At 42.8% G+C, this 15812-nt stretch overlaps 1 protein-coding gene across 7 annotated transcripts in view; it reads right to left on the bottom strand.

Moving 5' to 3' along the window:
- Positions 1-15812, bottom strand: part of ADGRG6 (adhesion G protein-coupled receptor G6) — a 185804-nt gene that overhangs the window by 20973 nt on the left and 149019 nt on the right. For all 7 annotated transcript variants that reach the window (XM_053290074.1, XM_053290064.1, XM_053290054.1 and 4 more), the window contains 2 exons: positions 13897-13996; positions 12651-12934 (listed from right to left, as the gene is read on the bottom strand). In XM_053290074.1, the coding sequence (XP_053146049.1) occupies positions 12651-12934; positions 13897-13996 (384 nt within the window). The remainder of the gene's footprint in view (positions 1-12650; positions 12935-13896; positions 13997-15812) is intronic.

Raw genomic sequence — 15812 nt, 5'->3', positions numbered from 1 at the left:
TATAAGCGGAGATAGTAATTCCATAGAAACATTATCCAAGGGACTATTAGGCTGTCCAGTTGAGTTCCTGTTAATTGCACTCAGCGCTTCTATTTGGGTTGAGTTATTGGTTGAAATCAATGCATAAAACTCATCCAAATGTGGGTCAGATGATAGTGGTATCGCTGGAATAAACTTACCAGGATCCAGTGTTTTAATGGGTGTTCGTTTAGTGGCTGAGGATGTTATGTCCAGTTTATCCTCAGCCACAAGGAGTTGTATTTTCCTTGGTGTAGTTGTTAGATAATCACCAGGTTGTGATGGATCGTTCCTAGGGTTGGTGATTTCAGAATGAGGATGGTATTGAGTTCCGCTGTGTTGTTCTGAATAGGGAGTAAGTTGTGTACTTCCCTCTCTCAAAGGGGAGCTCAGCCTATTCACTGTTTCGTAACTCGTAGAACAGACTGCATCTTTAGATCTAGTAGGTACATAGGTACGTTTGGGGCAGCGGACAGTAGAGTTATTGAAGTTCCTGCTGTCTCCAGTTGAGCATTCTATTAAGGATAGCGTAATCAGTTGGGAAACATCCCAAGGTCCTGTTAGGTACTCAAGATCTCCTGTTGTCTCCGTTGCTATAGATGTAGAGGATGGACAAACTTGGGATTGCTTATCTACAGATTTTGAAGTAGATTTCCCCATCCTATGCTTTTTAACCTGAACAAAATATTTGTCCAAAGGAGTCGCAATTGAGGGTTTAGAAAATACTCTTTTAGGGAAGATTCTCCACTTATGCAGAAATTTCCTCATCCTTGCCAAGGATGCAGGAATTAGATCATTTTCAAAGGATAGTAGTAACTTCAGCACGAGGGGATTCCTTGTATGCTGCCTCTCAAATTTCTTAAGGTCCATAGATTCCTCCTCAAAACCCAGCAGCTGCGCCAAAGATTTTTTGATATTATGCAATTTATCCCAGCGACAAGCATTATGTCCATCCAGAATGATAATGAGTTCACTCTGGCAGGGTTGGAAAATATACCCTACACCAGGTTTAGCAAACAAATCATCAGCTATTGGGGAGCAGCAAGTGGTATCTGCACCAGTGAGTACTGTATGAGAACATGCTTCAGCAGTAGCAATGGGTTTAATTTGCCTTGTAATGTTATTCAATTGATTTACTTGTTCATTAATCTTATCCAGTTTCACATTTACTGTAGAAAATCTCTGAAATAGGCACAACAAGGTTTCAATCATTAAAATAAAGGATTTTAGACTGGGATCGGAGGCTGAGTCAGCTGCTGCCAGATTCTTTAGCATTGTATCCACTTCAGTGGTACCATTCCCAGCCAGTGGATTCGCCTGTGCGGGGGGCGTAAGTGATGAAGGAATTGAGATCCCAGAGATAGACAAATTCAAGGAATCCTCAAATCTGTTAACGTTTCTATTTCCTGGATTGATCTCATTTATCTCGTTTAACATACGTACTGGTGTCTGCTTCATAAGAAAGGAATCTAGCTTTGTTTGCGTATACGCTGTAGTTAGTTTGACTTCAGCTAGAGAATCGTGCAGCTGTTTCTTGTTAGATATGGAGCGTTTCTTATTACCAGTTATCTTCCTTTTAGTGCACTTCTTTCTCATTGTTTGGCCTCGCTTCATACTTGCTGTTTAATTATCTCCTCTATTGGTCATATGCTGTCAAGGTCAACTTTTTAAACAGTCCCAAATCTTATTCAGCCATCCACCGTCCACCTCGTTGAGCACGGCCCCCCCGGTAGCAGGCTGTCTGCCAGCCGGTCAACTTCAAACTTCGTATCTCAGCCTGATATTACAGTCTTCTTCAGAGTCCAGCCTCCTCAGCAACCCCAATTTGCTAATATTTACAGCAATACTGTTAAGGAGGATTAAAACCATAAATAAGTCTTTAAAAGATTAAAAAGATTAAAATACAGCTCACAAGACGCTGATGAGACTGGGAGGGAGCTGGAAGCCGGAACCGGAAGCATACAAAGGCAGCCCCATGTAGAGTGCATTGCAATAGTCAACCTGGAGGTTACCAGCTTGTCCACATCCTCAGGCATCACAGATTGAAACTGATCCAATCTAATACTGCAAGAGGGACCAAGTCAACCTGAATACAAGAGATTTTGTCCACAAAGAACCCATTAAAGGCATTACAACATAACACAGTCTCCAGGGACTGGTTCAAACTAGAAGGAGCCTGAATCAAGTTTCTCACAACCTGGGACAACTCCATTGAATGTGAACCTGCAGAAGCAATGCACGCAGACCAGGATTTTCTTTTGCTGCATGCACCGTTTCCGCATAAACCTTCAAATGGCTCTGTGCTGTGTCTTGTCAAATTCGAGCCAAGTTTTCTTCCACTTGTGTTCCAGTCACCTACCTTACTGCTTCAGACCTCACAACTCCTTTGTATACCAAGGGGCCATTTTTAAAGCAGATCAGATCCTTAGGAGCAATCATGTCTACTGCCCCGGTGAGTTCCATGTTCCTACCAGGGCATCGACAAAATCACTGGCAGCACCAGCATTGAAACCCTCCAAGGCTTTTTGATTCCTATTGGATCCAGCAGCCTTCTCAGGTGGATCATCTTAATAGGTCTACCACCTCTGTAGGGCTGGGTTGTGGGTGTAAAACCAAACTTAACAATTTTCTTCTATATAATTTTATACTATCCAAAGAGACAACATATTTGTCTCTTTGGAAAGACAATAAAAATCAAATCAAATCAAATCAAATAAATAAATATTTGCTTTTCTGAATTTCAGGGGTTTTGTTCATGACTTCTTTTGATTTTGTTGTTAAAAATGGGAACATTTTATAAATGATAAAAAAGTTTATGGTCATGTATAAGCATATGCAGGAATATGTATTTTGTTTTGGCATGTGTGGTCTTGCTTTTCAAAAGTTTGTATGTTGAATGTGCATATCCACAAATTAATCTAATTCTGCTTCTGCTGCCAAGATAGGCTGAAGGCTTGGCTTTAATTCAGCTGTGTTTGGCTCACACAGGGATAAACACAATTAACAAAAACCATAATGTTCCAGGCTCTTAATCTCATTAAACGGGCAGTGGTGGTGAAATAAGCTGAACACAGACATTTGCAATGTGGGAGATTAATGCAATTTGATCTGTATCAATTTGACATTGAAAGCAGAATATAGGTATACTTTAGCCTCAGAAAAATACTAGTTATCCAGCATTTACTGACAATATTTGCTTACGTAATATGGAGATGCCACATTCCAGCCCCACAAAACGATATTATGCAGTATTCAAATTGCTTATGAATACCTTACAGACAAAGTTTCAATTCAAGAATTCTAAAGTATACCTAGGAATTCTATACTACACCCCATAGCATTAGGCATTAAATTTCAATTATCCCACACACTGGCTAAGCATTCCACAGAATACCAGTAGCTGAAATTGCAATGTATGGAACTATTGGCATCTTAGACTACTGCAGTTTTCCAAGTGGAATGAAAACCTGGTTAAATTTAGCAGGAATTCCAAAATATATGGAATTGTTATTGTGATCTGTTGCTGAACAATCAGTTTGAAGTGGGCAAGGTTTTGTGAAACACAGGCTAAATGCCAAAGTGATAACTATCTTTTTGTGTTACAAATAACGTTCTATGACAATTTAAGTGCCGTTCAGGTTTGTCATGTTGTAATGAAGAATTAATGTTAAAATTAATACTGACTACATGGTTGTGGTTTAGAAAAGTACAAGTTATGCATTAATATAATTGATAAATAAATTGTTATTTTAATATATTTATATATTTAATAACTCCCCCCCACCCTGTTTTATTTATAGTAAACTTTGCCTGCTCCAATCCACATAATTTATAGGAATAACATACAATGCCTAGGGACACACATAATACCTTTTCTCATATTTCCTAAAACTTACTTAGAAATCTGTAGAATTCCTAAGACTTAAATACAATGCAACACACAGAATTCTATAGGATTCCTAAGACTAACTGACATACAACTAGGTTGATCACCTAATACAATTTTCAGTTGGACTTGTTCTCTGCTTAACACCATTCACCAGTTAACAGAATTCCTACACATCCCATAGAATACCTGATTTTTGTATTTATTTATTGAATACATTTGTATACCACCTACCACAAATAACAAAACAAAACAAAACACAGCCAAAAATTTAAATCATCCAAACAAATTCAATTTAAAACAACAACAAAAAATCAGTAAAAATTCAACTAAAAGCCTGGTGCATCTTTAATTCTTTCCTAAAAGCCATCAGGGATGGAGCAGCTCTGATTTCAACAGGTGTGTTCTGCAGCCCTGGTTCTGCAACTCTATAAGAGAAGGTTTGCCTCTTAGTTGCCATCAGGTGAACTGGTGGCACCCTCAGACGAACCTCCTTTGACAATCTTAATAGGTGGCAGGGTTCATAATGAAGAAGGTGTTCTCTTAAATACTCTGGGCCAAAGCTGCTAAGACTTTATAGTAATATAGGACTTTATAGTAATAACAAGCACTTTGTATTTTGCACAGAAACCAATTGGCAGCCAGTGTAGATCTTTCAAAACTGGAAATATGGTCTTTTGGGGACATCCTGGAGACCAACCTGGCAACAGTATTGTGCACCAACTGCAGTTTCTGGAATACATGCAAAGACAGCCCCACAGAGAGTGCACTGCAGTAGTCAAGCATGTGCACCACTGTTTCTCTTCTAGGAAATTGTGCAGTTGGTATATCAGCCAAAGCTGATAGAAATCACTCCTGGCCACTGTCTCCAGCTGAAGTATCAGAGAGAGGGCTGGATCCAGAAGTACTCCCAAACTATGTTTCTGTTCCTTCTGGGGGAATGTAAACCCATTTAGAACAGGCAGATCTATCCCATCTCCTGAATTATGTAAAAAGACAAGTTGCTTGCCTGTAACTTATGATCTGGAGGTGATCTGTTGCCAGTCATGAGAAATGGGTTACTGTGCCTGCACAGGGACCTCTCAGATGGATTAACTAGCTCCTCTTTGGTGCCCCTCCCTGCCGTGCACATGCTTTGTGCCTTCCTTTTCTCGGCAGTCGGGCTCCATTTTGTCCCAGTTTCTTGAAGATCCATCTGATGATAGATGATCCACGTCGAGGGATTCATTGACCAAGTAGGTAAGTCAGTCTTCTTGTTAGAATGCTGCAGCGGAGAGGTACAGGCGGGTCTCATGACTGACAACGGATCACCTCCAGATCATAAGTTACAGGTAAGCAACCTATCCATCTGGAAGTGATCCATTGTCATCATGAGAAATGGGTGACTAGCCAGCTTTATCTCCATGGCGGAGGATGCAGCCATTTCACCCACTATTGAAGGATTCTCTTGAGTACCTCTCTTCCAAAGCTGGCCTCCGCCACCATAAGTAAGTCTATGGCATAGTGCTTAATGGAAGGTAAGTGTGCAGACCATGTGGCAGCTGCACTTATTTATTTATTTATTCGATTTCTATACCACCGTTCCAAAAGTGCAAAAGGTGCAAAAAGGCAGAATGACTTTGCCAGCCATTATGCTACGACAAAATAGAGGCCAGGTGGGCCCGTAGGGACACATTAGCTAGGCCTGCTTCTTTCAGGCTGGTTAAATATAACAGGATCTGACTAGTAGAGGCTTTAAACGTATGGAAACCATGATCTGTTGCGTAAACAGCGAAGCGCTTCCATTTACTCACATAAGTCCTTCTGGTGGAGGCTCTACGAGACTGTTCTGCCTTTTTGCACCCACTGTGCCAGAAGTTCTTGTGGGGCATTTAATCTTTACCCCCCAATAAGACACCTGACTGAACAATGGAGCCTGTCTCTAGTCTTGGCCTCTCTGATGGAAGCCTCTTTTGAACCACTTTCTGAGGCAAGCCTACAGAAGAATATTTTTCAATAGACCTTCCACACCGTGAGTTGCAAGCTCCACGGGGATGGATGTAATATTTCCCCCCGTCTCTTGACAGTAGGTCGGGGTCCAATAGGAGGTGGCAATTGTCACTCTCCATCAGTCTGAGTAGCGACGCAAACCACGGTTGGCGAGGTCACCATAGTGCCACCAAAATAGCTCATGCATTGTCCTGTATCAGTTTTCCCACTACTCTGTTGATCAGGGGTTGGGGGTGGGGAGAGACATATAAAGAAGGCTTTCCCCCAGGGATCCTTGCCCAATGCCCGCTCTGGAACAAAATCATGGAAATTTCTTGTTGGCGGCCGAAACATGTCCACCTGAGGAACGCCCCATCTTTTTATCAGTTGGTCTAGGCATTATTGTCTCAGTTTCCATTTGTGATGTTGCTGGTTTCTGAAAGTCTGCTGAGGTCATCCACCAAGATGTTTTCCAGTCCCTTGATGTTGATAGCAACTAGGAAAATGTTCTTGGATATGCACCAATCCCACGACAATGCCAGAGCACACAGGGAACGCAACACCGTGCCACCTTGTCGGTTTACATAGGTGATCGCCATAGTATTGTCCATTAGTAACTGCATAATCGTGTCCTGAATCAAGGGAGCAAAAGACTTGAGTGCCAGATAAGCTACCATCAATTCCAAGAAATTGATGTGCATAAGTTGTTGTTGTATTGTCCACAGAACCTGTACTTCATGGGTCCAGCAATGGGTTCCCCAACCCAAAAGGGAGGCATCAATCGGGGAATCGAAAGCAACCCCACTCAGAAGGTTCTCTCTTATTTTCCACCATGCCAGAGATTTTAGAACTTGAAGAGGGATGTCCACCAGCATCCCTTGACCGTCAACGTTCAGTCGGAACGATCACAAGTATCACAGCTGAAGAGGGCACATTCGCAATTGAGTGTGGAGAACCATGGATTTGCATGAGGCCATTAAACCCAGCAGCCTCTGGATCTGATCGGCTCGTTACTGGGGGTGATCCTCGAAGTGGCATACAAGGACGCAGATTTGCTGGTACCTGTCGAGAGGTAAATAGGCCCGTTTTGTTTGAGTATCCAACATGGCCCCATGAAGTCTATCGACATGGTCGGTTGAAGTTTGGACTTGTCCCAATTGACTTGAAGTCCCAAGTCTTTCAGTAATTGTAGGGTGAATTGGATCTGAGATTGCAATTTCAATCTGTCGTGGTGTACCAAGAGCCAATTGTCTAGGTACGGAAAAATAGTGATCCGCTATGTTCGTAAATAGGCAATGATCACTGACATACACTTGGTGAAGACTCTTGGCACTGTTGATAAGCCAAAGGGCAGTACTCTGTATTGGAATTCTAAATTTCCTATTGCAAATCTCAAGAACTTGCAATGGTTGTCCTGAATTTCGATATGAAAATACGCATCCTTGAAATCTAACGTGGCAAGCCACTCCTCTTTGGCTAGGAGCAGAAGAATTCCCTGCAACGTTGTCATACGGAAATTTCGTGTATCCACATATTGATTCAGGTTGTGGAGATCCATAATAGCTCTGATTCTTCTGTCCTTCTTGGGGACAAAGAAACAGCATGAATAGAAACCTTTCAGTCGGTCTGTCCACCACACTATATCACCTTTTTTCAACAGGGCATGCACTTCATGCCAAGGCACAGGGCCAGGGTGTGTGTGTGTGTGTGTGTGTGTGTGTGTGTGTAGTCTTGATGCCCTTGAAACTTGGCAAAGTTATGAACTCAATGGTGTAACCAGTGTTGATAATCCTTAAGACCCACTGGTTGGATGTTATCTTGTGCCATGCTGAGGCATGACTGGCCAGTCTGATGATGTTGGGTGGCAAACGAGTTGGTATTGGAGGCATGCCATTGACCGTCAGTGCATTGGTGTTTAAGGCTTCGGCCGGCGATGATGGTGCAAGCAGTGGACAGTCTCTGAGGTCAAAGAGACTGTTTGGTACTGTCCTTGCCAGTACAAGGGCCTTGGTTTTTATTTCGTTGGGCATAATCCTTTTTTATGATAAGTTTTAAAAGGCTTCCTAAAGTCTTTTCGGTCTTGGTATTTGAAACTGGAATGCGGACAGTTGTAGGATTGATAATGGGAGGAGCCTTGGGACGAGTCAGCAGCAGTAGAAAAGCTCTTAGCTGTACATTTTGTTTTTTTTAGTGTTTCCATCATTGCATCTGTGGATTCGCTAAAAAGGCCTTTTCCATCGAATGGAAGATGTTCAATTCAAACATTGTAGATCGCAACCAGGCATGGCACCTGAGAGAGACCGCAGTAGTCATTGTTCTAGACTCAGTCTCTGCCAAGTGTTTGAAGATGCTTAATTGTTGTCTGGTGAGGTCACCCGATTTATTAAACATTTCATCAATTTTTTTAAAAAGGTCCTCTGCTTTCAGTGTGGTAAGGTCCTTGTGGAATGAGTCCCAAAGACAATAATTATAGTGGTCCATGCAGGCCGCATAATTCACTATGTGAAAAGAAAGGCTGGCCATGGAGTAGACACAGTGCCCAAGGTCATAGGTTTCCTACCCTCTTTGTCAGAAGGGGTAATATGATGTTGGCCAGATTCATTCAATCATTCATTCGATTTCTATACTGCCCTTCCAAAAATAGCTCAGGGCAGTTTACACAGAGAATCAATCAATAAATAAGATGGATCCCTGTCCCCAAAGGCCTCACAATCTAAAAAGAAACATGAAATAGACACCAGCAACAGTCACTGGAGGTACTGTGCTGAGGGTGGATAGGGCCAGTTACTCTCCCCCTGCTAAATAAAGAGAATCACCACGTTTAAAAGGTGCCTCTTTGCCAAGTTAGCAGGGGTAACTTAGAAGATGCACAGTCTATAACTAAAGAATTCGGGATGGGATGTTTTAATAAATAGGAATTATCTTCATCCTGTATGCGATAAAGAGTTTCTAAATGTTTTGATGTAGGAGTGGATGTTTGCAACACGTCCCACACAGTTTTAGGTGCTTTAGTAATAACCGGCAGCATCGTCAGAGCAATTGGTTGTGTAGATTGTACAGCTGCCATCATTTTATAAATGGGGTCTTCGAGGTCGGTAGTAGGGCACTTGACCTGCAGACCCAGCATTTCTGCCATTAGCTGAATCATTTTCTTGTACTAGTTCAGACGTGGAGGGCTTTGGTGCAACATCTGAAGGGGGATCGGAAGGATTTTGTGGGATGCCACTGTCACAATCCGTGTCCATTTCAGAGGACTCCGAAGAATAATATGAATCATCATCAGAAGATTCTAAGGGTGCACCCTGGGGAGGTGATTCTGCTGGGCAGGGTGGATCTTGGATAGGTTCAAGGGGTGCAACTGGATGTTGAGGAGGCAGCTCCATGGTGGCCATGGGCAGGTCCAAAGACACTGGCCGTTTGAACACACTGGTTCAGAACAACCAGGGCTCCAGACAGTTTAGGAGGTAAAGGTACCAAAGGTTGTACCGGGGGTACTCATTGTGGAACAGTCCCCGTTGGTTGATGTGGAAGCAGGCCCTGAAGTATACGTTGCGTCTTCCACAATTTGAACTCTGTCCAATCTAGTTGTGCCACTGGTGAGATGTTATGATGAAAACCACATGCATGGATGGGGTCTTTTTGAGGCACATTTTGTGCAGGGGAAACAAATGTAGGCGTTGGTTTCCAAGTCACTGTCTGAAATCTAAAACATTAAAAATCTGTCTGAAGTAACGTTTTCTTTTCTATAAACTGAGGAACAATGAACCAGAGGTCTCAATGCATCAGTGGTCAAAAAGAAACTGAGAAATAATGGTGCCCGGCTGCTGAGAAAAGGAAGGTACAAAGCACGTGCATGGCACGGAGGGGCGCCAAAGAGGAGCTAGTTAATCCATCCGAGAGGTCCCTGTGCAGGCGCAGTAATCCATTTCTCATGATGACAACGGATCACTTCCAGATCAGTGAGGTTGTTCTCACAACCAGCCTAACCCGGGTAGGGTTAGGTTGGTCCTGAGAAGTTGCATGATCCTCGTATATCCCTCTGCTCCCTGCCACCTCCCCCCCCTTTATGAACCCGGCTTTTAGTCAAGATCAAGTGTGTTATCGCAGTCGCACCCACATCCTGCCCACCTGCTTGTGGCAATCGTGTGACTTGCCCCAGGGCCTCCTAAACTCAGCCACGTCATGTGGTCCAAAGGTTGATGGTATTAAAAGCTGCTGAGGGATCCAAAAGGACTAACAGAGTCACACTCCCTCTGTCAATACCTAATTGGAGATAATCCATCATGATGACCACGGCAGTCTCCACCCCATAGCCTGTCCAAAAGTCAATTACTTTCCCTTTAACAAATATAGAAATTGCACACACTAAGTGGGCATATTTTATTTAAGTAATTGCCAACATTTCTTCAGGGAAGAAATGCATTAGCAACTATTCAGTTCTTTTTGAGCAGATTAACATTGGCAAAATCTCACAAAATATGGCATTGTGCCAGTCTTCTATACATGTAAGACACACCAGTGCAATTGTTTATAAGTTGGGCATCTTTTAAATTCTGCCATCTTTTGATAGATTCATTCAAACCATCCACTTGTTCACTACTTAAATACTTTTAATATCACTACTCAAAATATAAAGTCCTCTTCTACCTTAGTCCTCTGTACAGTATTAATTAAAATTGCTGCTAGGGTCATCTGCTAAACTGGGAACCTACTTCTTCTGAAGTAAAAGCTGTAAATGTTGAATTTGTTTTGGAGCTGTCCCTGGATTTCCAGTGCACATCCTCTAATAATTCTATGGCCTTTGGATTGGAACCCAGATTCCATCAGCCTTCCTCATAAACACTCAACAAGCAACACCATTAAAATCAAGGCTTTGGATAGCTCCTATGAATATCTTTTGGCTTATGACTCATTTCAGTGCAATAGCTTTTGCAGATTCGCCTTTTTAGCATGAAAAACTGTCTTGACTGCTTCACTCTCCATCTGAGATATCAGATGTGTTTCTGTAACAAGAATGCTGAGATGAAAGATTCTACATATTCAGATTTCAAATAAAAATATGGAATGGAATGTGTAGTGAAATGACAGTTTGGTGGCTAAACAGGGAAATGGGTAAATAGGCGCAAGAAAGGAATTGCTCAGACAGTGGATGAGAGGGCAGGCCAATGGCTGAAAAGAGGGATATAGAACATCATTTGCCATAAATATAAGGGACTTTTCTGGAATGTTCCCTCTTTCATGAGATACTAACTTTCTCATAAAAGAGATGCTGACTTTTGTGCCTCAGCCACATGTAACATAATCATGATGGCCTTTTTTCCATTGTGAAGAAACTCTGGAAAGTGGTATTTTGCAGCAAAGGAAGGATGGTGGTGGGGCGGTGGGGGGGACACTGCCAGATGTTATCTCTAATCCCTGCAGCTGCTTTCCCTCTTGTCACTGTCCTGGACAATGTTTACCTCACAAACACAGGCCTGGAACCTCACGGGGTAGTGGTGGTGGTGGTGGGGAGCTTCATGGAAAAAGTGTCTGGAAATGGAAAGTACTCTTATCCCACTGCAATATATATATCCACAGACAAAGTGGACATTAGACGGCAATGTCATTGCAGTAAAGCCCTAAAAAGCATCTGTTAAATAAACCAAATGTAAAATTTGTCAGGTCAACCTTGAAGATCCTTTATCATGGATGAAATTACTTTATGCTGCAAGTCATAATAATAATCACAGTACAGTAGAACATGGCCAACTGATTCAATCTGTTCTGATCCACATGTGCAGAAATGATGGTCAACAGGGATATTTTTATATCTGACATCTAGTAGGGCCAATGGCAGGTGGTTGAAGTGGGCCCTAGAGAAGGCCCACCAATATCTGGGCACAATGTACCCAAATATGGTGCCGGCTGAAAGTTGGGTATCTACCTAAGGTAGACTCTAGTTGGGTATCTACCTAAGGCAGACTCTATTCATCTTACTTAAATCACTCGGGAGTTCCATGTCCAAAATTCGTTGTTTAAAGATTTTCTTGGCCCTCTCAAAACCCAGGGATATCAAAAGATCTGATGAAAAGCCTCATATAGATAAGAACAGTCCTGCTGGATCAGGCCCAGGGCCTATCTAGTTCAGCATCCTATTTCACACAGTGGCTCACCAGATGCCTCTGAGAAACCCATAGGCAAGGGCTGAGGGCATGCCCTGTCTTTTGCTGTTGCTCCCTGCAAATGGTATTTAGAGGCATCTTGACTTTGAGGCTGGAGACACAAGCTTATTGTGACATAAGCTTAAAAATTCTGCCAGTTCTAATTCCAGAGTAGATGAGTTAGGTTTCTGTGGCAAAAACCAGAGTCCACTCAGATGCATGAAGCATTATCCTCAGTAAGCAGATATATGGATACATTACTGGGGCCAAAAGATCATGAAATACAAAAAGTACAGTAGGTCTATGCGATTTCTAAGGAAAACACAAATGTACAGAAGATATGAATAATGACAATTTACAACAGCAGTAACTGGTGATAATGCAAGCTTGGTATATTGTACTATCGGTCATTGTTGTTCTAAATGGTATATTGTGCTATCGGTTACTGTTGTTGTAAATGGTATATTGTGCTATCAGTTACTGTTGTTGTGAATGGCCATGGTTCTTAATATATAAATTGCAGCTTTGGCTAAAAACGTTACAAGCCTCTTGTACCTCTTGCATGTAATGGTCTTTTGTATTCACAATTTACAATGTTCTCTTTGTACCTATCTGCACAACATATTTTATCAGCTTACCTTGCAATGAGTTGAAAATACAGAAGAGGTACACAAATGGGAGATATAGTGGCCCCCAGGCAAAAAAAGCAAAGCCCCATGTCATGCCTAGCAGGAAGGTCAAGCTAATAACACTACGAAGATTCCTCAGTATCTCTTCCCGCATAGATCGATTGCTCCGTTTTCCATTTCTTCCACAGATTTGCATCATCACCACAACAAACATGGCAATGTTCATGAGAAACATGATTCCAAAGTAGCCAACACAGGTCACATAAAACACAATTCTGTCTTTAATCCAGCAGCTGTAAAGAAAGCAACCACTGTTAGTTATCTCTGTTTAACAAAATCAGTTGTCAACTTTATTCGTGCCACTGAGGCTGATGCATATAATATAGTGCTGGGTTACTGCTTCCTCATGGCTGGGTCCAGGAATGCAGCAAGACTGGAGTGGGCCCTGAGACAAGAAATCAAGCAAGCACAAACACCCCACCCCACCCCACCCCACCCCACCTTCTCCCCTGCCATGTCTTTGCTGCAGAGGAACTGCAAGGGCATGGTGAAAAACAAGACATTCTCAACATGGGCTTCCTTACACTAATATACAAATAATAGTAGACATTTCCCAAACATGCAGACACTTTCCCACACATGCACTTGTGCTCATGCATTCCCCTGGCTCAGAAACATTTTTAAAAACATATATACCCACTACAATCACTTCATTTTTAGATTGTGAGCCCTTTGGGGACAGGTAGCCATCTTATTTGTTTGTTTGTTATTTCTCTGTGTAAACTGCTTTGGAAACTTTTGTTGAAAAGCGGTATATAAATATTTGTTGTTCTTGTTCTTCTTGTTGTAAGAACACCCACAGTGAAGAGTGAGCTGTCACCCTGCCAGCGCATACCCCCTCCCTCAGGGTTCCAGGGACATCTGTCTGCCTCCTCCACCCCTGTTCAATAATAGCTACACCCTGTCTGGGTCCCAGAGTGATGCTGTTTGGGAAGTGACCTTTTCATGCATCAAATCCATGTGGTTTCTATATACAGGTATTACCAGTGCACCATTGGGATCAACTGCTGGGATGCAATGACCACATTACAATAACAAGAACTGAACCTAAAATGAACTTTGTGATCAGCAACTCAGTTCTGCAACATGTTCAGTGTCTAAGAATTGCTCTGAGCAAATACAATGGCATCTGAACTTTTTGAATCTTGATACAAATACAGCTGTTAGTCCTGACAGTTGCATTGCAGAAACTTACAATTCATCTCCACCTTGTCCCTTAGTGTTTTTGCTGTAAATACTATTTGCATTTGTGTTTGTGCTTGCTAGAACAATGATCACCACCACTGCGGGTAAGCCTGTAATAAAAAGAAATATAATAATATGAAATTCAAGAACATAAGAACTATTATGCTAGGTCAGAGTAGCAGTCAACAAGTTGGACAGAATAATTAAGCATTACAGGAATCAGTTTAAAAATTCCATTATCAGATGTTGTAGTAACAAGAATCACAAAATGATTGTTGGAAGGAACATTGGAGGTTTTCTCATCTCATCCTCTGCTCAGTGCAGGAAACTGGGTGTGTACTGTATTCATGCAGAATTCAGCAGCAGCACCCGCACAGTACTAGCGCTCCATTGGAAATGCTGGTGTGGCCTTAGTCTGTATATCGGCCAATGACAGTAAAACAGGAGCTCTGATGCATGTTTATGGCACTATGCATATATCTGACTCTCTTCTAGGAATGAAAAAAAGATCAAATTATCCAGTGGATCAGTCATCCTTCTACAGTAGTACTGTTCTAGAGCAGTACTCTGAGTTACTGTAGCTCTTCAGGGTTTCAAACAGGGGTCTCTCCAAGCCAGCGCTGTCCCTTGTGGGGTGCAGGGCTCAGGGTGAAGGGGCCCGGCCCCTGTGTCTGACATCAGACACAGCAGAGGATGTGGCCTTGCTCTGAAACGGGTTTCAGAGCAAATGCCAGACACGCTGCGAATGCAGCGCACTCAGAGCGAAGCGATGTCCCCTGCATCAGACGTGCCCCCTGTGTCAGGCCTACCTCCTGCCCCAGGCAAGTGCACATGGTGGTGGCGGGCAACCGCCATGGCCAATGCTCATGCAACTGCCAGGAGCTGAGGCGGGTGCACAGGCTGCCTGTGAGGCTGCCCTCTGCTCGCTGGTACCGCGGGGCCCCTCTAGATGCAGGGCCCAGGGCTACCACCCCAGTTGCCCCACCCTAAGAACGGGCCTGCTCTCAGCCTTACTTGGACATGCCAAGGACTGGGCCTTGGTGGACCTTTTACATGCAAAGTGGATTTCCCATTACTGCATGGGAAATCCCTTCCCCAATGCACATGCAACACACTTTCACAGAAGACATTCAAAGCTCTAAAGCAGGGAAGGCCCTCTCCCACTGGGCTACGTAAGTTAAAGGTCTCAGGTTTGGGGCCAGTTGCCAGACTCAAATATTAATGTTGTATTGCTCTATGGGGTGATATAATTTCTGGAGAGTGAGAAAGGGCGAGGGGAAGTGTCCTTTCCCCTTTTCTCCATCCTGAAATGTTTCCATATAATCCAAATAGAATTTCTTAACCTGGGATACCTTCAGGGTACTATAAGGTGTTAGGGGCTCAAGCAGCAAAATTCCCTCCCTTGCCTCCATTTTCTTTTTCAACCAACACTTTCAACATCCCATAGGTCCTGAGCATAGGTCCTTGTCAGGCCATGTTTTGTTTTATCCCTTTTCTTTTAATTTACAAACAAGCATACTTCTGCATAGTTGGTAAGTTCTCTGAGTATACAAAACCCACTAATTTGTCTGTGGGTGGTCCCATTTCACTGCCAGACTGATAGGCACGATACCACCCAGGATCAGGATTAACAGGGATGGTTAGATTTTTATACCAATATTCCACCCTGCCTTGCACCTGAGGTATGATTTTCCATTGCATTGTTCGTGAAAGGTTGCCTACTGGCACAGTACCTAGATTACTGTTCCCCTCCCCCTGCCCCTTTCTGTAAAAGAGTCTAGAAATGGGTACCAATGATGAGAGCAATTACAGTTTTGGCATTAACTGGATTACTGATGTATCAGTTTTGTTTATAAGCTTTCTATGGCTTTGCATTATTTTGCACATGATAGTTGCAGCCAAGCCTTCAAGGCTTTTTCCTGAAGC

The sequence above is a fragment of the Hemicordylus capensis genome, chromosome 1, assembly GCF_027244095.1.
Source record: "Hemicordylus capensis ecotype Gifberg chromosome 1, rHemCap1.1.pri, whole genome shotgun sequence".
NCBI classification, from domain to species: domain Eukaryota; kingdom Metazoa; phylum Chordata; class Lepidosauria; order Squamata; family Cordylidae; genus Hemicordylus; species Hemicordylus capensis.
The sequence above is the reverse complement of the archived record's forward strand: the minus strand, read 5'-3'. Positions and strand labels throughout refer to the sequence as shown.